This window comes from Bacillus rossius, chromosome 7 (assembly GCF_032445375.1).
Source record: "Bacillus rossius redtenbacheri isolate Brsri chromosome 7, Brsri_v3, whole genome shotgun sequence".
In the NCBI taxonomy this organism is placed as follows: Eukaryota; Metazoa; Arthropoda; class Insecta; order Phasmatodea; family Bacillidae; genus Bacillus; species Bacillus rossius.
This window is the reverse complement of record NC_086335.1, coordinates 52,055,314-52,077,067: the sequence shown is the minus strand read 5'-3', so window position 1 is coordinate 52,077,067 and position 21,754 is coordinate 52,055,314. Positions and strand designations below refer to the sequence as shown.

Here is a 21,754-nt window from a genome sequence, read left to right as displayed (position 1 = left end):
GCGACTCACACAGGTGAGCCCGGGCACGAAGCTAGTTCCAGTTTATCACGGGAGTGGCCGTTAACCCACTCAAACTCTTCGACGACCCCCAAGCCCATGTAGGGATCTTATTTGCAAGTGCCGCAAAGTAACACGTAATTAATTATTCAGTGCGAGTGTGTGTAGTGTCAGCGTATTTGTCCAGTGTTATTGTATAACTTGTGCCCATCCACACTTTGTGAGATGCGGGATTAAAAACCAGCACCGAATTAATGTTTTCTTTATTTCATAGATGCCCCCTGAACAGTTAGGAAACAGTCCTCTACACTGTTTAGGGCCAGTGCGTATTAAAAGCAGGGACTCCCTTCCACCATCAACAGCCGCCGATCCTAGTGGAACACGCAGGGGCAAAAAACCCACGACCACCTCGGTTAATACTCAAATTAACCTGGCGCCCGCCGGAGATTTCATTAAGAGCCACTAAAACCACTAGGACCGCCCTGGGTCTCAATCACGAGACCGCGGGTGACGGCAGCCCTTAATCTATCGAATCAGAGACTAAAGATTTTTCTATATTATGATAATTAAATTTTTTTTAAATTTAAAGTATTGTTAAGATTTAATAATGTGGGCAATAACTACTAGGTTTGTAAGGGATAGCCTAATTAAGTTTTATTACAGTTTTATTGATTGCTAATATTTACATCACTAATAAATAATCTTATTTTAAAATGCCTAATCACCAATTAATCGCACTTAATAATTATTCTCAAGTCACTCAGTGTCTTTCAATTTCCACCGTCCACACTCCTCACTGGGCCGCAACCCTCGCGAAATTCTTGCGGAACTCATGCGGCACACCCCACGAAAATCTGGCACCAAAAACCTGTTGCCAAACTCCCCACGGAACTCCATTGCCAAATTTTCGACGCACCCGTGGCACCTGTCACTGAACTCTCGCCGCACTCCATATCCGAAATCTTACCGCACTTGTGATACTAACCGGCCCTCACCATCGCGAGACTTTGTAGCCCCAAAAACTCCCGCACAGGCCGGCGTCCCTGCTTAATAAGTCTGTGATGTCCTTTTAGAACTGACGAGAGCAGCGTCATGCCGCGCCGACCCGACGCCCAAAGCGTCGAGAATAGTGTCACTTGCTCACGACTGGGGCAGCGTAATTCCCAAGGCTGTTCAGAGATAGATATTGGTGCTGAAGCTTGACGATGCACGAGCGCCATTGGGTGTAGGTGTGTTGCAACGACACCTTGTGTTCTGGTCAGGCGCGCGTGGTATGCCTTACACCAAGAGGGCCGCACGTGTCATTGCAGGGCTATCAGCCAACTGCGAACCTGGCATCGCGGTCTGGTCTCTCGCCAACATTACAGCATTTATTAAGCCAGATTATTTTCGATAGAAACTTTTCGATATTTGAAATTTAAATCCACACGATACTCAACAATACATTAACTTCATCCCAAACTCACATATTTTTTATGAGTATTGACGTCGTACCACCTGTGACAGTGAAGCCCGGTCTCCACCCCGCCAGTACCTTACCCCGCTGCGAGACCATACCCCTAGCCAAGCCTATGCAGGCTGACGCTGCCCCCCCCCCCCCTCTTAGGCCAGCCGCGGTCAACGGCAGTCGACAACGGGTCATCAACTAGGACGGACGTGCCGTTCCCCGCGTTTCCCCTTCGTTCAAAAACCGTCAAGTAATTACGTGCGTGTGTTCATTGTGTTCAGATACCATATAGCCTAGGAGCTTAGTAGTGCACGCTGGGGCCGACGACCCACCACAACAACGGCTAGACGCTTTAAGACTAGCCTGGCGCCCTCCCGGAGAACAAACACCTCAACAGAGACACCAGCAACTACTAGGCTCTACCGGGTATCGAGTTCAAGACCGCAGGTGATGGCAGTATTAAATGAATTATGTTTTATTTTTCAATTCTACTGAAATTATTATGCGTATATTTGTTATTAATGTAAATAACATATTGTCGTCGTCTGTGTCTGTCAGAGATAAGTAAATTGACCAGATGGAACATAAACACATCGTTTTTGGTGAGGTGATTGAAGTCAGCCTTTCGATTGAGGGGGGGAAGATCCGCCATATTACTTAGTGAATGCCAGCTTCAGGAAGTATCGGTTATGTTCTATGTGGTCGATTTACTTATCTCTGGTTGGTTTATATTTGTTTTCATCCGGAACCGGAAATTAGAAAAAGAATAACGATATTGTTTAAGTTAAATAAATCCTGTAATGTTTTTGTTTGTACCTATATGCAGGCAGTTATTTCGAAAAATTTGTTTAGAGTTCTGATATTTCAACTTTTAGGTTCAGTAATAATTAAAGGATTATTATGTTGGTTCTATTTGAAACGCCTGCGGGCTATGCTATTTTCAAGGTATGTAATGTTTGAGGTTGTCCATGTGCTCTAACCTATAAGTTAAACCGGCACGCGGTATGTTGGAATCATAAACTATGAAGGAAGCACAAGATGTGATAAAGTTAAATAGCTGATTGTTATATATTTAATGTATTTACTACATTAGACCCTATAACTCTACGATGTATAGTTGTAGTCAATGTCCTGCATTTATTTTTATTTATTTGTTCTCGCAATTGGGATTTTACCTGGTGGCAACGAGTCCTCTCCTTTTCTCACTCCCCACTCCGGTAAAAGTTTCGTACTGCGTATCCAAGTGGCACCTTTTAACCTAATGGCATGAACCTGAATACTTTGCGTAGTTTATAAACCGGTAATCTAAAATTAATGTGGTTGCTGAATATTTTGTTTCTTGCGTTATTGTTTTTCTGGCATAGTTTATAAACCAGGCCTAAGGCTGGGTTTATAAACTATGCAAGAGATGCAACATTCAATAAATGCAAGAAAAACCACAGTGGTTTAAAAAAGCCCTATCTACAATTGCAATGTTCCAAATTGTGTCCGACGCACACTAATCGCTGATTGGTCCATGTGACCCTCTTGATGTCATGGGAAAATCATTTCAATATGATACCATTGAAATACCATCATGAAACTTTGTACACAACTTACTAAGATGTTTGGTATAAAATATATTAATTCATCAAAATAAAAAAAATTTATTTTTGTTTTTTTATAAAAAAATTTTTTTAGTTCTTTAGAAAAAATACAAAGTGACGTGATGCACTTAAGTTACATGTCAAATTAAAGCCCATGTCATTCTAAAGAGAATGGTACAAAGTTGAGCTTTCTAGGACAAACAGTTTTAGAGTTACATTATTTATAATATATCAAAACGTTCCTACAAACTATTGTTTTTTAATTTTTCAAAAAAATTATAGATCAAAAATGAAAGGTCAAAAAAAAATTTAAACTTTATATTTTTGGTTATACTGATTAGTAGAACACAATCACGAAATATGCTGCATTTGGAAACCTCAGGGTTTAAAATAATTATTTTATTATTTGCTTTGATATGTACTGCCACAACGTTAAACTAGAATTGTCCACTCTGCTATTGTATCAGTGTTACTATAAATCGTAAGACGTATATAGGTTGTATGCCATTTTCCGCATGTTGTATTTTTTTTTCTCTTCTTTCCAACTCCCATTTAATTTATTTTCTCTTGTGACAAAGTATTGCTTTGGTTTACAGCTTCTGGATGAGAAGAAGTTGGCACAGACAGAGAATTTATACAAGGACTTCGAAACTCCAGAGGCTGCCAGCAAGATGTGAGTAAATATTGGATTTTGTGATGCCAAGTCTGCAATAACCAAGTTTATTGCTGTATTGAGATTTTCAATGTTCATTTATATTTCGTTGCTCGTTGATATGATTAAGTGTGAATACAAACAATTTGTATGAAGGTGTAAAATTCCTATCGTTTTGCAATAGACTAGTTTGCAAATATGTTGGGTTATAGCAGTTGGACTATTCTTTGAACCTATCTTACTTATAATACCTAGTGTTAATAGTATATGCCAAAAAAATTATTTCAATCTTTTATTTATTTATTGCCACATTGTCACATGTCCACCAACAGACGAGGGCTTCAGCGTTGTCCCCAAAAAATGAAAAGGCAGGACTTTGAAGACTAACTGAGGTATAATTCCTTGCAGATTTATTTTTGGCCAGGCTGAACGTCTTTTTATATCTTTCTTTCGTACTGTTTTTGGGCTGATCTTTCTGAGGTACAATAATTATAGTTTTCAATGGATTGCACTTGCAGGCATTCTGGTATTCCACAGAACCGTATAAGAGCGTCTAAAAATAAATTTTATTCTACCAGCAAAGTAGGTAGTTAATTAGCTATTAAATGGATATATGAAATTTCATGGTTTAAAATTATTTTTAAGAAACTTTTGACCTTTTAACATTTATCATTATCTTTGCAATGGACATAATATACAATTGAATAAAGCTAGTTTATTAAAATAGAAATTTATTAATATTGTTAATAAACTTCAAATAATGCAGACATACAGAATTGTTTGGGCTGGTGTTAAGCATAGAAGAGTAATAGCATTTTTTTAAGCATCATAGACTAACAGTTTTGGAGTAGATAGTATGCCCATTTATGTGAGATGAAACAGAAGTCCGTAGTCAGATTTTTTTATTGATGTTAAGATTACAATTAAAATTCAGTATCAATGGTAAAGATGGTAAAAATAAAGGGTAGTTTTTTTATAATAAAAGTTTAATTTTAGTGTGCAAACTTCCAACAAACAAAAAAAGATACCAAATTATTTCTGTACTTATGTTGTAAAAGTGTCTAATGCACATTTCCTTAGAGCATAATAAGACAAACGCTGACTTAAAACGTAATTTTCCCTTACGAATGTTTTTTTTTTCTTCTCACAGTGTGAAGCTGAAACATTTTGAAAAGTTTTTGGACACAACAGAAGCGCTGGCAGCGACCACTGCTACTGTGGAAGGGAAGCTAGGCAAAGGTCTGAAGAAACTGCTTAAAAAGCTGGTGGGCAAGGAGTTACAGGTAAATATATTACCAACGTAAATTCCTGCATCCATTCCTGATTGATGAGCATACAAGCAAAACTTGTACTAGTACAAGTTGACATTTATTTCAGTGCTTATTGCTGAATGGATACTTTTTTTTTTATTATTGAATTTTTGAAGAGAATCTTTAAAGCTGGCAGGGTAAGTCAAGGTGATGATTCATAAGAGCGTAATGAAAACAAAGAGGGAAAGTCTAAGGAATGGGGCGATCAATAGATAAGATAGGGTAAATTAGGGACAAGATTATATGGTAAATTGTGATAAAACCAGAATAACACCGAAAACGCCGCCAATACACTATATAACACTTAAATGCGCGTTAATACTCCATAAAGCACCTAAATGTAACCAAGAATCATGAAATTAATCAACATATTTAATCAAAACTCAATTTAAATTACAAAGATGTAATATTTTAATGTGTTAAAATTCAATGAATGTAAATTTTTTACCATGGCGTTTATACCCAAATGTATGTACACTACATCAATAGACTGGGAACAATTTTTTGCTTTTTTTTCGATATTGCAACTGTTGCTAATAACTGATTTTTATATTACGACATTGATATTTTTTTAAATGCACATATAATTGCTGATTTATTTTTTTTGTTCCCAGTAGTTAGACATGCTTGTTACAAATTATTATTTGGTTAAAGAGCATCATGTACCGGTCGAAATGATGCTGTTTTGACTAAGTTAGTATCATTTAACATTTAAGTGTGGTATTTGTTGAGAAAAAAATGTGCTATCTTGATGAATAAACTGAGTTTACAAAAAATAAAAACAATAACAGTACAATTTTCTCTTTTAATAACAAAATTGGCCTGAAAATAAAACCATTAAATGTTGTCTCTACTACTCAAAGTAGGGGGGTAAACAATTTTAAGACTTTTTTTTCTCCTCCCGTTGCCATATTTGTTACGATTGTAAACCTCCATTGTGCACTTTATTGTTTAGTTCTATTGTTCAAATGAACAGAATATTTTGTTTTATCGTTGTAGTGAATAAAATAATTTGGTTTATTTGTTTAATTAGATGTATAAAATGTGAAGTTGCACTTCAACATGTGTGCTCAAACTTTTTTCTTTAGAAAGTGATTATATTTATTTTCTTGATGGCACTGATTGTAATCGAAATGTTGTAAATGTTCCTCGCCTTCAATAGTTTATGCCTTTTAATGTGTACAACTATTTCCACGTGACAAACTCTTTCAAAAGTCTTGAGCCTGTGTTTCTCCAGAGAGCCATAGGTACATGGCGTGGCTGAGACTGTTTTCAAGAAGACCGGGTGCGTTACGACCAGGGCCACCCTGATGTGTCATCCATGTCGAGGCCCCCGCTGTGTGTTGTCCCAGGAGCAGCTGCTGGTGGCGGACGCGAAGCTGGGGAACGCCATCAAGGACAAGCTGAACCTGTCCTGCATGTCCAACACGTCCGTCCAGGAGCTGATGCGGTGCATCCGCTCGCAGATGGACGGGCTGCTTGCCGGCTTTCCCAAGAAGGAGATGGCTGCCATGGCTCTGGGGCTGGCCCACAGGTGTGGTCCTTTTTCTCGCCGAGTTGCCACTTCGATACAACCTGGCTTGTTAACATTAAGATTTCTATTTCGTATACCATCAATAATCATCACAAGTTTTAAAATCAGTAGAGACTGGAAAAATTCGCAGTTTCGATGACCTCTAGGATAGACTCCACTATCCTCTATGTACTAGGACAAATTGCACCTGCTCATTGGATAATGACTCGTGACACGTGTTACCTGGGATGCTTGTGATTTGATACTTCTTTTGTTGAAGGTTTTTCACTGGCTTGGAGTCCTTCAGGTAAACGGCGGTCCAATCACTGACTCAGAATCAAGGTGAACGAGTTTGGAGTCTAGCCTACCACGAAATGAATCGCAAATTTTTCCGGTCTCTAAAAATCAGTTATTATTGAACAGGAGAGACTAATTGTAGCAGTCGATAACTCTTAATAAGAAGGGATTCCATTAATTATGTGCTGTAGTCAATCAAGAGCCAAATTTTTAATATTAAATTATATAAAAAAAATTCTTCTCAAAACCAGTTGAAACCAAGGTGTTGTTTTTCAGTTATGTCTCCGTACAAGTAAAAACTGATTTTATCGGATGATGCTCTTGATGAAATACAACACAAAAATTAATTTCCGAAATTCTCATTCAAAATTTTTCTTTACAAAATACAATTATTTAGATACATTTGAAATATTTTTCATTAGGTTATAAAGTTGCATCCAAAATTTTGTGCTCTTTGTGTATATGTAGCAACAGAGCACATTGAAACAAAGACAGTGATAATAGCAGATATCGTTGATTGGAAATAGACAGTACTGTATTAACCTGAATAGAAGTTGACCCCGAAATCAGGCCGACCCTACTTGTGGATGTCCCCTTCCTCCGAAAGGTAATAAATTTTTTGACATCAGAGTCACTTTCACTATTTTTTTTAAATCCGCTTGTTTTTCTTTATCCTTCACTGCCGTACATTATTCTCTCGTAACCCATAACTGCTGCACAGTTGTTTGTCGGTTTGGCATAGTGTACACCTCTGAGGTTGTAATTACTATCAGAAGAGTAATTATTTGGTTTGTGTTTAATATACTGAATAAAGTGCTTGTTTACAAATGTGCCTGTGAACATTTTTTAAGTGACCGTTAATAGGTTGAGTTGAAACTGCTAAGTATGGCGTGTTATTCGATTTCACGCATGTCTTGAACCAGAATAAAATTGGAAAACGGGAAGAATTAATTTCTTACCCATGTTTCGGGAAAACATTTTGGGGAAGGGGGAGGTGGGGTGGGTAAACCAGGGATTCAACCCAGCTCTAGTTCTTGGCCCTAGCACTCAAAAGCAAAGTCGGACAATTAAATTCTCAGTGAAAAATACATTCACGTAATAAATATGTCTGAATTGTTTTGTATGAATTTCGAAGAATTGCGGTGGTGTGTTTGATAGCTTGTCGCGGTACAAGCTGAAGTTCAGCCCGGACAAGGTGGACACCATGATAGTGCAGGCAGTCTGTCTGCTGGACGACCTTGACAAGGAGCTGAACAAGTACGTGATGCGGTGTCGCGAGTGGTATGGCTGGCATTTCCCCGAGCTGGGAAGACTCGTCACCGACCAGATAGCCTACGCCAAGACCATCAAGATCATTGGTAACTACGCATGAATATGCTCCACCAGGGTCAGGAAGTTAGAATTGGTCGAAGAATTTACTTAACAGTCCTCAAAAGTACTGGAAATTTAGTAATTTGAGAGGAGAATGTTATTATTCATTTTGATTTCCTAAAATTTGTAGTTTGAAAGACTAAAGAAAATGGCACAACGACTGTTCATTTTTTTTACAAATATAATGTTCAGTAAAACCTTGTATTTTTTGCACATAATTTTTTTTTTTTAAATTAGAATTGATAGATCTACATTTTATTTATTTCTTTCAGAGAATTGCAGATAAAGGTAGATTTTTTTTATAAATTAGGGAAATTTTATTACAGGTTTGTATGGAAAATCTGTCTTAAGCTTCACAGCTTAGGTTTTATTTTGTTTTTGCCAATGTGAATGTTGTGTAGAATTCATAAACAGCAGTCATGGAATGGTAAATCCTTCTCTATCATAAAATGACATTCTTATTGGAATGTTCCTTTTAATATGCAGATGGCATGCAACTATTACAGTTTAATAAGTTCATATATGTTCTTCTCTTGTCTTCAGAATAAGCGTAAACATGGTGTGCAGCAAATGATTTTGATGAGCATACACCAAGTTCTTTTTAAATATGTAGCCTACTGTGGAAAAAACAGGGGGTTTGTGTTAGCATATTATTTCACTAATATTATAGCGTCTTTACAGCCTTTTACACGCTTGAAAATGTCATATCCCAGTTGAGGTTGCTTTATATTCAAGTTTGTATTTAAATTGAAATTTTCTTTAATTTGAATTTGTTTTACATAAATGAGATAGTCTTACATCTCGAGTCGTTTTACAATCCAGGTGGTCTTGCATTTGAAGTCGTCCCAGTTTAAAACTATTTAATATATTTTATGTTGCCCTATATTTTAGGTCAGGTGTCTCCAAACCTTTTAGCCTAAGGGCCACACTAACTCCTTCACTAAGCCCAATGGCCAAGACCTAGCTCATCACCCGAACATACTGTACAACTATGGAGGGCCGAACTCCGGGTATGTCCGGCCAAATTGTAGTTTTTAGATCCCTGTTTTAGGTTGTCCTATACGAATTGATTGATATGCATGAGAACGTTTTTATTTACATATTGCAAGGTGTATCTCACTAAGATGAAAACAATAATTAATTACTTTTACTTTACTTAATTACTTAATCTTGTGCATATCATGACATATCTGAATGTTAAAGTTTTTTTAGTGGTTATAAATTTTCTTACATATTTTATTTTGATTTGGAATAATCACAGAAGGAAAAAAAGGGGGGGGGGGCACCTTTTAGTTAAAAATTTTAGTGATTTGTGTTGTGTTTTTGGATTTGTGTTGTGTTTTGTCTGGTATACAGTAGAACCCCTGTCATACACTTTTCAACGGAGGGCACAAAAATGGTGTATGATGCGGGAAAGTGTATGAAAAGGGAATGGCAATAATAAAAAAAATTTTCAATCTAGCATACCAGCCCAATGTCAGATTAAACTTAAATACATAATGTGTAAATAATTGCATCATATTAATGAAAGATATGAATTCATCATTATATATACATATAATAACACTACCAGAAATGTAAAATACAGTCCATAATCAAGTTAAGCAGTCCTTTCTTGGAGAGGGGAAAAGTCACCAAGCCTAAATTAGAAATAAAAAAATTAGGCTATTGTAAAAAGAAAAACAGAAATTTTTGCTGGTTTGTTTCATTTTACAAACAACTTTATGCAACAGAACAATTTTCAATAAAATTTTAACTTGAGAAACGTAAAATATAAAACAATCCGATCGTAAGAAAACAATAACAAACAAGTATATTCAGTTCAAAGATTAATGAATGCACAAAATATGAGATCCGTGCCTTGGTAAATCACGTGCACCATTTTCAATATCATTCGCGCCACTAGTCTCGCTTGGTGCTGGCCATAGATGCTAATAGCGAAGTGCACAGTCTTCCCGATACTATCCATATCTATGGTGCGATAAAGTTATTTTCTTACGTTTGCAAAGGTAAACAATGAACGTTTTTCAAAATAAAAGCATTAAAACGTAGTTTATCAGGAGGAATATAACAAAAAAATTTGTGAATTTTTAGGACTTTTCCGCTTCGTAAAAACGTATGAAACGGGAAATTAAAGATTTTATAAGTGTATGTTCCGGGAAAGTAAACCATTGTAAATATAGAACTTTCGGCGGGACCAAAATTAATCGGCGTATGACACGGGAAAATGTATGAAACGGGAACGTATCATCGAGGTTCTACTGTATTTGTGTTCAGTCCCTTCTAATACTTGTATTGTGTATAATTGCATTGATGTTGGCTGTTGTATGCAGGCACTAGAGATTGTACGGCCTCAGCTGACTTGTCCGACATCTTGCCTCAGGAAATAGAGGATCAGGTGAAGGAGGCGGCAGAGATCTCCATGGGCACGGAGATCTCCGAGGAGGATGTCCTCAACATACAAAGCCTGTGCGATGAGGTCAGTGAAAGATTGTCTGTTTTGGGGTCGAGTCGTTTCGGAAGCAACCAAGGTGATGATGCCCTGTGGTTGTGTGTGTGCAGATTATCGAGATGACTGGGTACCGGACGCAATTGTACGACTATCTGCAAGCTCGGATGATGGCCATTGCCCCGAATCTCACGGTGCTGGTGGGAGATCTAGTTGGAGCACGCCTCATCTCGCACTCGGGTACGTGTTGCCGTTGGCAGTACCCACGGGTGTTGCAAGTGTATTACAGCAAAGCTCCCAGTTTTAATTTTTTCCTTTGAAACACATAATTGTAGATTCTAGGCAGGGGCAAGATTTTTATGGTGAATAGCTATAAAACCTAAATAACACTGAAAACCGTTTCACTTTACCATACAACACTAAAATGCAAGTTAATATTCTCATAAAGCAAACAAAAATGTTACTAAAATCGTGAATTTAATCAGCATTTTAACAAAACCTTATTCAGAAGTAATACCATATTTACCTAAACTACCTGAGCTCTTGAATTAGCGCCACACCCTTAATATTTAACTCGTAACCAAAAATATTTGTTGTTACAAAAATGCCTCCTGCAAAAACTTTTGAAAACTGAACTTGTCTCCATATATTTAAGTAAATATTAAATATTTATTCTGGGAATTATAAAAAAAATAGTGATGGTTCGAATCCCATTTTTCTTGAATCCGTATCTGGAATCCGAATCCCAAACAGTACCTCGAATCCACCCCTCGAATCCGAATCCAGTTCTCAAGGGTTAATTATAAAATAATTTATAAGTTAAGAGAAAAAATTAAACATTATGCAGAATTATTTAACCCTTTAAATTTTTATTTAAAAAAAAAAACAAGGATTTTGACACAGTCTGGATCAAGACGATTCTGTTTTTGGTCACATATGTTTCCTGCAGTGCTGAACGAACGTTCAGAAAACAGTCGCAGGTGGTGAACACAAATATTTTTTGGACAGTGTATGTAGCCTGGGTGAACACACAGACTGAATATTCCAGTATTCGAGGATGTTTATTTCTGGGTTAACTGTAGGATCACGTAAGAATCTGGTCACTTCATCAATTGCTGTAGAATCCGACTTGGTGGATTTAAGGCATTCAGGCATTATCTGTGAGTACAGTGATTCATGTATCCACAGAAATCGGAAAACGAAATTCAACATCCGACGGAACAATATTTTGTAGTTACCAACTTGACATTTGTTTAAAGTCCCAAATGAAGGTAAATGCTTTCCTGAAATATTTAATGAAAACTGAAAGGCCCAATCTTGGCTTCAATGGTTTTAGGCCATAAGAAATATTGTCGTGCGTCTTTGAAATTAAGCCTCACTAAAGCATAGTGATTAATATGCCCGAAGTTAAAAGTGATGGGGTGTTTTCTCTAGTTTACCCATTAAAATTCTTTATATTAATATTAGTTATTTTTTATGTTGCTCAAAATGATTGGCTAACAAATTCATTGGTTGGCCATCATGGAATTCTCAGATAATACATATTTTAACGTTGGTAGTCTACATAAACCCAACTTGGTCCTAAAAAAATACATAAATGGAACGTGTTTCAGAATATTTAAAATTGAATTGCGATTAAAATAATAATTGTATAATGAATTAAATTTGCCATTCATTATTTCATTGTTATTACTACATGTGCGACCGTAACTTGTGATGAAAGTCAGCATTATTGTTGTATTACTAAGTAACAGATTTCTCGGTAAAGTTATTTAAAAAAAACACGATTCATATTACTAGTCTAGATCCTAAATGTGCTTTATTTTATTTTTTAGCATATTCTGAGAATACATCTGTGATTTATGCCTTATTTAATGCCAATGTAGCAACAATGCATCCATGTTCATGAATATAAAGTAAGTTTCCCAAATTCATAATTTTTTTATATAATAACGAATTAAAAGTACAATACAGTAGAACATCGTTAATCCGTGATGTGCTATTTCGGGAATCGGATAATCCGGGACGGTTTAAAAGAGAAGAAAAAAAAGAGAAGTAAAAATTGTCAGCGCTTAAAATTAACGTCACGCGGGCCGGCTGGCAAACACTACAAGGCTGTTTGTACCGACCCTTTGTGTCCCCCCCCCCCCCCTTTCAGCTGTCACATTTGTCACTTTTTAAACTTGAGGGGGATGTCCTGACTTCTGCTTCCCGTCTCCCTTTGTTTGTTTCCACCCGCCAACGCACAGCAGGCGCCTGGCGAGTGACGTGTCTGGCTGGCATTCGGCTGTACGAAGGGCAGGGTGGGGGGGGGGGGGGGGTGCAAGGTCAGCATGATCTTATCTTTCTCTCTTCGGCTGTTGTAAATGACCGTGAACTAGGCAGTGCTGTATTTTTTTAAGCGGATACACTAATTCGAAGACGGCAGGCCCTTACCGTGAACGGATTATCCGGGTTTATTTATTTATTTATTTTTTACATGATTTCAATTATCCGGGCATCGGCGGGTCCCAATTAACATGGGGATTTTACTATTTTTTATCCATCTGCTGCCAAGGCGCAGTAAGCCTCGGGAGATGTTACGTTACATGACCTTGGCCTTAACCCAGCTGCACGCCGGTGTTTGAGAAGCTTAACAAGACCTTCCAGGCTTTTAATCTCTAGTCGGTGAAATTCTGTAATCCGTGATTATCTTGGTCCCGACCATCACGTATTAACGAGGTTCTATTGTACCTCAATAGGATGTGTTCCAAGGAAAACGTAAATAGGCCAAGTAAATTGTAAGCATTTAAGTTTTTAAAGTACTACATTTTAATCAATATTTTTCCTCGAATCCCGAATCTTTTCCCTCGAATTTAGAATCTTTCAAATACTAGAGATTGGGTGGGATTCGAGGATTTGAGGATTCGACCGGCCCATCCCTAAAAAAAATATTTCTTTTGAGTTTACTATACAACAAATAGCATTCCCAGTGCTGACATCTGCCAATTATTTTTTTCAGCACACTTAATTTATGCCATTAAGTGTTAATAAATGAAGCTGCAATATTGCCAGATGAATGATTTATGTAAATAATTATACATCTCTTGAGATAGCAGGCAGTAAATATTTTATTTATGGCTAAGCTGGGAAGTGTGTGTTTACCATTATGCAAGGTAAAAAGCATCATGTTAAATGGTTATGCAGTTCTGTTTATTGCTGTGAAAATGATGTTTTAAATTTTAAAATTGTTTGAAGATACTTCTGGGCTTGCATGGCATAGCATCATATTTAAACGAGGTTGATTGTCCTTTTTTTTTTTTTTTTCCCCCAGTGATAAAGTAGCGAACCGTGGCTTAATTTTCCTCGTATTGGCCGCTGACGAGTTGCAGTTCTAAGTGTAGTATATTTCTTGCATCAAAAGACATATAATTAAGCCAATAGAGAAGTTTAATTACAATTTCTACATCTTAGTGTTGGGTTAGCCATTTGCCTGGGCATCGTCTAATTTCAACTGGTGCCTTACAAATCCCTAGTGAAGTATGTAACCTATTTTGTAAAATAAAATAAATGTTCATGGAGACATTAATGAAACTGTTTGCAGGTTCCTTGATAAACCTAGCCAAGCAGCCTGCGTCGACCATTCAGATACTGGGTGCAGAGAAGGCTCTCTTCAGGGCTCTGAAGGCCAGGAAGGATACTCCCAAATATGGTCTCATTTACCACGCGGGGCTTGTGGGGCAAACCAGCACGCTGAACAAGGGAAAGGTAAGCCATTTGGGAACTCTTATTAAACATTCACGTGTTTTACTGTTTATTATTTCAGGCCATTAATTTGTTTTGAAATCTTTTGTTTGACGAGGTGACAAGTTGGTGAAAAAGTTTGGAGTTTGTTATATTTTAGAACGTTTTAGTATGTGTTCAACCATCATAAGAAATAAAATTTTAAGCATAAGTATTAGAGGTGCACCGATATGACTTTACCGATTACCGATTCGATTACCGATTGTGAGAGCAATAATCGGTAGATACCGATTCAGTTACCGATTATAATGAAATTTTTTTTAAGTGTAATAATGCACACAAAATTTTTTATTCCCATGTGAATTTAATAACAAGATTAGGTAAAATTGAGAATACAGTTATAACAACAGTATAAAAATATATAAAATACACTATTAAGTTATTGAAAGGGGAAATTAAATTAACTTCTATTTAAATATTTGTTATTGTAAACAACTTGAACTACAGTCTAATAATTGTAATTTACAATGGCTAAGTTTTTGTTGCGGAAAACTAGCATTATTATCGACTATCACATAAGGTTGCATCAAGAAATTACCGTTTAACAATGTAAACATGCTGCTTTATTTTGTTCACTTGAGTTTATATAAAAATGTTTCCACACTTCACTTTTTTTCTCCCTACTCGCCATCTCACTATAATTATATAAAAATGACTAAAAACCAACTCTAGCACATGTGATTTTATTTATGTTGACTGAATATATAAAATTATAAGTTCTTTTTCACTTTTCACGTCACATACAAATAACAAACGGAAAATGTTACCAAAGACGCCCATAACGAGTTTGTAAAACGCAGTGATAAAAACTAGAAGGTATCGGGACCACGATTTTGAATCGCTACTACGACTCGAAAAGATCGATTGTCATAGAATCCACTGCAACTGTTTGTGGTATTTTGATTGCGTGCCATCTATTTTACTTCTCTGGCTATACGTAATGTACAAGGCCACTAAACAAAAGACGAAACGTAAATAAACGTGTAGGAAAAATGCATTTTTTATTGTTTGAGGCAATGAGATTTATTAAACGTAACTAAATATCTGTAATTATGATATGACGCAGTTAGATGAATTTTGTAATATATACAGATATTACCGCAGACCTGCCAACTCTCACGATTTTGGTGTGAGGCTCACGATTTTAAGGTCCATCTCACGCCCTCACGCCAAAATAGTGTTTCCTCACGATTTTTCGGGGCCCCAAGATTTTGTTTGTAAAAGTTACAAAACAAGTTTTACGAAAGCTTACAGTAACGAGTTTCCATCAATACTCGAGTCACGTAAAGGAAGCAATTTTGCGTTTTGTAGCGTGTGCCGTGCTGAGTTTTCTATCTCGCATAGTGGAAGAGGAGACATTGTGAAACATGTCACTACAAAAAAAACACAACTAACACATGAAGTGTATTGCTTCCAATAAAAAAAAAATTAATTTTTCTGTGAACAGTGATAATAGTGTTACACGAGCAGAATGTTATTTTACATCTTTTTTAGTTGCGGCCCTGCATGATCACTACACGACAGCGCTAAATTATGTTCAACTAAATTAAATCTGCAACCTATAATTTGTTGAAATAAATTTTGAAGCAGAGACCATGTAACAAAACATATGTGCCTACAGGTATGTCACTTAAATTTAAAGATTCTCATTTGTTGTTTTTTATATCTAACCTGTATTTATGTGCCTGAAAGTTTTTATCGAGTACCTCATGATTTTTTAAATTTGAATGTTGGCAGGTCTGTTACCGTATTTCGTCCTAAAATGTGTAACAAAATATTACACGGTAAAAACCTACTTAATTACGCCGGGACGTAAATAATCGGCAAAGTAATCGTTAAGATAATCGCCGATTACGATTAATCGGTAAGTACCCATAATCGCTGATTACGATTCATCGGTATCCGCATCGGTGCACCACTAATAAGTATGATCATATATTCATTCAAAGAAAAATTACTATTGAAACCAACATCTTGAAGAGAGATTTATACATGTATTGTGCATCTGGATGTTGTAATGAAATTCATATCTGAAGAGTGTACTGAACATTCTTCGTGTGAAATAAATTTAGAGTGACCTACGGAATTGAGTTTGTGTCTACTGCATAATAAATAAATATGGTATCCACATTAACTATTTTGAAATGGACTATTTTATTTAAATACTGGGTTAACAAATCAAGAGCCACTAATATTATATGATGGAAATATAGATGTGTTTAGTGAAGTATTGCAATCATCTATAATAGATATTTTATATGCATCGTTGCTAAAAATAGAAGATTTATATAATGTGCTGGTCTCCTGAGGACTTATTATTAGTGATGGGTCGATTCCGATTCCGGAATTGGTCGGTTCCACCGATTCCAGTTTAATCGTGGGATTCAGAATACAATGGTTTTGGAATCGACCATGACCGATTCCTGCATTGTTTTTAAGTTTGCAAAAAACATCTCCTACACAATGTAAGAAAATATTAAAATGCATGCAAATATAATTTTTAAACTACATGATACAATCTTTTTTTACGGAACTGATTTACGAATTACGGTGATTAACGTATTTATTTACTTGCACCGCCATTTTCCCTACAGTACAAATGCAGTATCTACTTTCCCGCTTTAAGCGAAAGCATTTTTCGGAAATTACGTTGCAGCAGCATTGCATTTAAATAGTAAACCTTCAAAAATAATTAGACAAAACCATAAATGTTTAAAGAAAATTATGTAAATGTAAATGGCAAGTAAAATAATGTAAACGTTAACTATTTTATCATGGCAGCTACATTTGCCATTGTAAACAACCTAATTTTTTTTTGTGCTACCTGCCATGGTAAACCATACGGCCATGAAAAAAATCTTTGGTGACGTGAACGTGAAAATTAAAATGTTTCACATCTCTGCACTTTAAACTTTTAAGAATTAAAATGAAAAAATTTTTGAATGAGATTTTACCCAAATTCACAGTGGATTACTGCGACCATATTAAAATAAGTTTAAAAGCAACATAACCAAATTGCTGTAAATCGGCGTTCTTGTGCGTGTTCAGCGATGCTCGTTTTACATGAGATATATTTTGGAAAGGCAGTTGGCTAATCTGAATTTCCAAACATTGCTGCTGAAACGTTCGTATATTTTTATTACCAAACATAAACAATCTTTTGAAAGTAGTTGTGTTAGTTTAACAGAATTGGTTCTGATAAATTTCTGAAATGAATTTAATGTTAACACGCAATTATTTTAAGAGTTTAAATATTTTATGTGAGAAAATCTCACCATAAAATGTGGAAATTTTGAGATGCTAAAACATGCACAGAACTTTCTTACTCAAGAACCGAAAATTTATTTTCTCTTTGCGGTTGTGAAGAACTGCAAGACTGGATGGATTTATTCTTTTCAACAAGTGAGATAATTAAGTTCTAGGTAATATATTAAAACGTAAGCATCTCTGAAATTTTATTTTAGTGTGGTGCATATTTGTTTCTTGTCATTTCCATCATAATGAAAATAAAATTCTTAACCTATCCGTACAAACCTCTCTTTTTTTTACAATCAATAGATTAATTGAGTTGATAATGTAAGGTATCTAAAGTTGGTTAAGTTATAACATTATTTACAATTTACGTCATAAGTAGAGATGGTGATTTATAGCATTTAAAATAATGACATTTAGTATTTTGAATTTGAAATTTAGCATTTTGTAGCATTTAAAAAACACAATTTAGCCAATTCTCTCATTTTGCATTACTGAAGAAAAGTATATTTTTAAAAAAGAAACCGTTGCTTGCCGTTTTACCGACTTTTTTCCTTCAACCGACTTCTCGGTGAATCTTTTTTTTTTTTTTTTTTTTTTTTTTTGCAGTCTCATGTCTCTCAGATTTAATGTGCTTTTCAAGTAAATCTTTTTTTTTCCATTCCAGATGGCGATTACATAAATTAAAATTGCGCATTAAAATATTGGTATCACTTTCGTATAACATTTATGCGATTGCGAATGGAAATGACGTTTCGTCCCATTTTTACCACGAGAAATAACAGTATACAACACATTCACGAGTATGCACGTATTTGTAAACACGCAACATTCCACAGACTACACAAGAACGCGGCTTTCAAGTGAAACACAGCCAGAAAATTGTTACAATTGTTAGCGCAAAGAAGCAGAGATGTCGCAATATGGTGGCCTAAAAACTTGTACTCTGCAGGATGATGGACAATCTTCCAGCTAGTTGTTCTTTGCTTTGTTTACAATCGCGAGGCACGGATGGCCATTCTACATTCAATATTTACGAACAATAGTAGTTGTGAATGACGTGACAATAAGATACTTGTGTTGAATACGCCATAAAATGATGGTTTCTTTTGATACTGAACTGAATCAAAATACAATCCGTAAATAAATTGTGTAGAGTGAAGACGAATCTACGTTTTTTACCTTGATTTCGCATTTATCTCGGAATAGTCTAGATTTAGCATTTTATAGCGGAAAAAATATAATTTAGCATATTTTAGCATCTATTTAGCAAAAACTAAAAATCACCATCCCTAGTCATAAGACATCTTTGATTATTGGCAGTATTTGAACACGTGTTTCGTCTATGTGCAAGGTTAAAAGGCCAAATTGTGCTAGAAATTCAAGGTAGCGTAACTTGATGGTAATGAACATACTTTTTAACATTATATAAGCTGTATACATAGCTGCCAACCTTTCATGCCAGTCATCAGTAATCACTCGGAGGCATATCCAGGATTCGGTGTGGTGAGTTTCCGGGGGGATGGGGGGGGGGTGTTTAGTCACCCCATCCCCAACACCCTTGTTAATAACACTACAGAACATACATCAAACTACATTTTTCAGCATAGGCCCACTGATAACAGCATTTTGAAATGAAGATATGCACTCTTCACATAAAACGTCGATGTTGTAATTGTCATACACTTTACACTAACATTAATCTCTTGAAGTCAGATGTTGTTTTGTTGCATGTTTTGCAGCCTGCAACTGTTTTTGGGAAAAATGTTTTTTGAAGCACACTTCCCCATCTGATGCAGTCTTTACTTTTTGAATTAGAAGTGCAGAAAGAGACTCTGTTGACAATGACGGCCTAAATTCAGTATGATTTTTTCGCACAGAACTAAAAATTCGCTCTGTGGAGGCATTGCTATGAGGGACACTCAATAATGCAAACATTACTTTACTTAGGGCACTGTATTTAATTTGACCACTTTCATTTTTCAACTGACTTATTTTCCACCAACTTTCATCAGACCTAGAACAATTTACAATGTCGTCTGTGAAATTTTCGAATTGATAGGCTGCAAACTCTTCTTCGAGCCTGTCACGCTGACTTTCTTCTATAAGTTTTGGAAGTCTATGGACGAAATACTCTACAGAAGTAAATGAAACATCTTGCTTAACAGAAATGTCAGCTACCTCTGCATGTTTTAAGAATACGTCAGTAAGAGGAAACTTTTTCAAAATGTAAATACAAGCTGCAACATAAAACTCCCTCACAGAAGAATAGAAATTTCTAACATCTATATCTTTTACAGACTTTTCCTGTAAGTATGCCCTAGTTTTCGCACCAATCACCAGCTCCGAATCAGACTTTTGATTTTTAACCTTCTGAAATTCAACCTCTGTGATTGAAGTGGCTCCAAGTTTCAGAGCAGATGGTTTGATAAACCTCATAAGTAAGTCTGTCAGAAGACCAACAAACTTTCTTCTCAAGATGTGTATGACAGGGGCTTCCTGCTGTAAATACACATTAACAGAATTAAAAACTGTGAGAACAGACTCCAAAAAATAACAGTACAGCTTTGTGACAGGATCCTGCATTAATGACCTCAACATTGAATGCTGTTTATTTGTTGAATCCACTTTCAGAAGAGGACCATGACAGAACAACATTTGTAAGGCTTCCCACTGCTCTACAACCCGAGTAATACAATCAAGCAAAGAAAGCCAACGTGTACTTACATACTTCAAAATTTTGTGACTTTTCATCCCACAAATTTCCTGGTACACCTTCAAAGTATTCTTCCTCTTAGAGCTTTTTTCTAAGTAATAAAATAGTTGCACTAAGAAGTTTTCAACATTTACTAACAGATGTGAGGATGCCTTCTGAGCTGTCAAATGTACTAAATGGCATGAACAGCACTGCATTACAACTGCAGGGTGGTGTTCTTTTACAAAGGATATTACTCCTTTTGTTTTACCTGTCATTGTGTTTGCATTATCTGAAGAAAATGCAATGCAGTTTTCCCATGGAATTCTGAGAGAAGAGAGCTCTTTATTGATAATGATAACTGAAAAAATTCCTAACCCGGTGTTGTCACTAGTTTCCAAAACCGACAAAAGTACAACAGATACCTGACCTCCAGCTGGATTGAAAAACGAAACAACCAAAGGGTACAGCTTCACAGAATTGGAATCAGTACTTCCATCAGTTGCCAACGAGAACGGCACCTGCTGCAAAATAGAAACTATTTCTCTTTTTGATTCACTTGCCATGTGCTGAACCAATGCATTCGTCTTGGTTCTAGCACAACCATATTTATGCGCAATCTTTGAATCAGGAAACATAGCCCTAAATAAATTACCTGCGTGGTCGGAGACCGATAATGGGATATTATGCTCAACAAGAAATGAAGTGAACAATAACTCTGCATTCGTAACATCCGTATCGCCACTGTTTACCAAAAAAAAGACGAAATTGATTTATTGTCTGATTTCACTTTCACATAATCTCGGTGTTTCTTGCATTCAAAATGTCTTCGGCAGTCGTCTCTACCTCCGTGGGCAACCGAAAAATCACTATTACAGACGTTGCAGAATACATGATTCTCAGACACAGATGAACGTGAAAAACACGGCCATTCATTTGCATAAATGTCCCGGTATTTTTGTAATACAGGTGTTCTTTTGCTAGTACTTTCACTCCGCACAGCAGCACGCTTCATCGTATTTTCAATGCCACTCTGAAACGGTAAATAAGTGACGCTGCCACTCTTAAACGGTAAAATAAGTGACGCGTCGCCCACACAATCCAAATATAACGGCCATGTTTACAGTTAACACGAAAAGGACGCAGAGACTGCTTGAAAAAATCGCCGCAACAGCGCTACTATTGCAAGATATCGACAGCGATAGCTATCGTACTCACAGCGTCAGCGATATCGTTCTATAGTAAACAAATATCACGTAAACAGCTTTTTGTGGTTTTTGTAAAAAAATCCGTAATACTTTCTTACCAACCCGTAATTCAGTAATGTATGTCACTACACCGTAATAATTACGGACAATCCGTAATGGTTGGCAGCTATGTGTATATAATGTTAATTTCTGCA

The 21,754-nt window shown here is 36.2% G+C and overlaps 1 protein-coding gene across 1 annotated transcript in view; it reads left to right on the top strand.

Annotated features, from left to right (window-relative positions):
* Positions 1 to 2,178: 2,178 nt before the first annotated feature.
* LOC134534008 (nucleolar protein 58) overlaps positions 2,179 to 21,754 on the top strand; it is a 33,358-nt gene continuing 13,782 nt past the window's right edge. The window contains exons 1-8 of the mRNA XM_063371897.1: positions 2,179 to 2,389; positions 3,627 to 3,703; positions 4,833 to 4,965; positions 6,345 to 6,526; positions 7,961 to 8,160; positions 10,507 to 10,652; positions 10,736 to 10,862; positions 14,206 to 14,369. Coding sequence (XP_063227967.1) covers positions 2,345 to 2,389; positions 3,627 to 3,703; positions 4,833 to 4,965; positions 6,345 to 6,526; positions 7,961 to 8,160; positions 10,507 to 10,652; positions 10,736 to 10,862; positions 14,206 to 14,369 — 1,074 coding nt within the window. The 5' untranslated portion in view covers positions 2,179 to 2,344. The remainder of the gene's footprint in view (positions 2,390 to 3,626; positions 3,704 to 4,832; positions 4,966 to 6,344; positions 6,527 to 7,960; positions 8,161 to 10,506; positions 10,653 to 10,735; positions 10,863 to 14,205; positions 14,370 to 21,754) is intronic.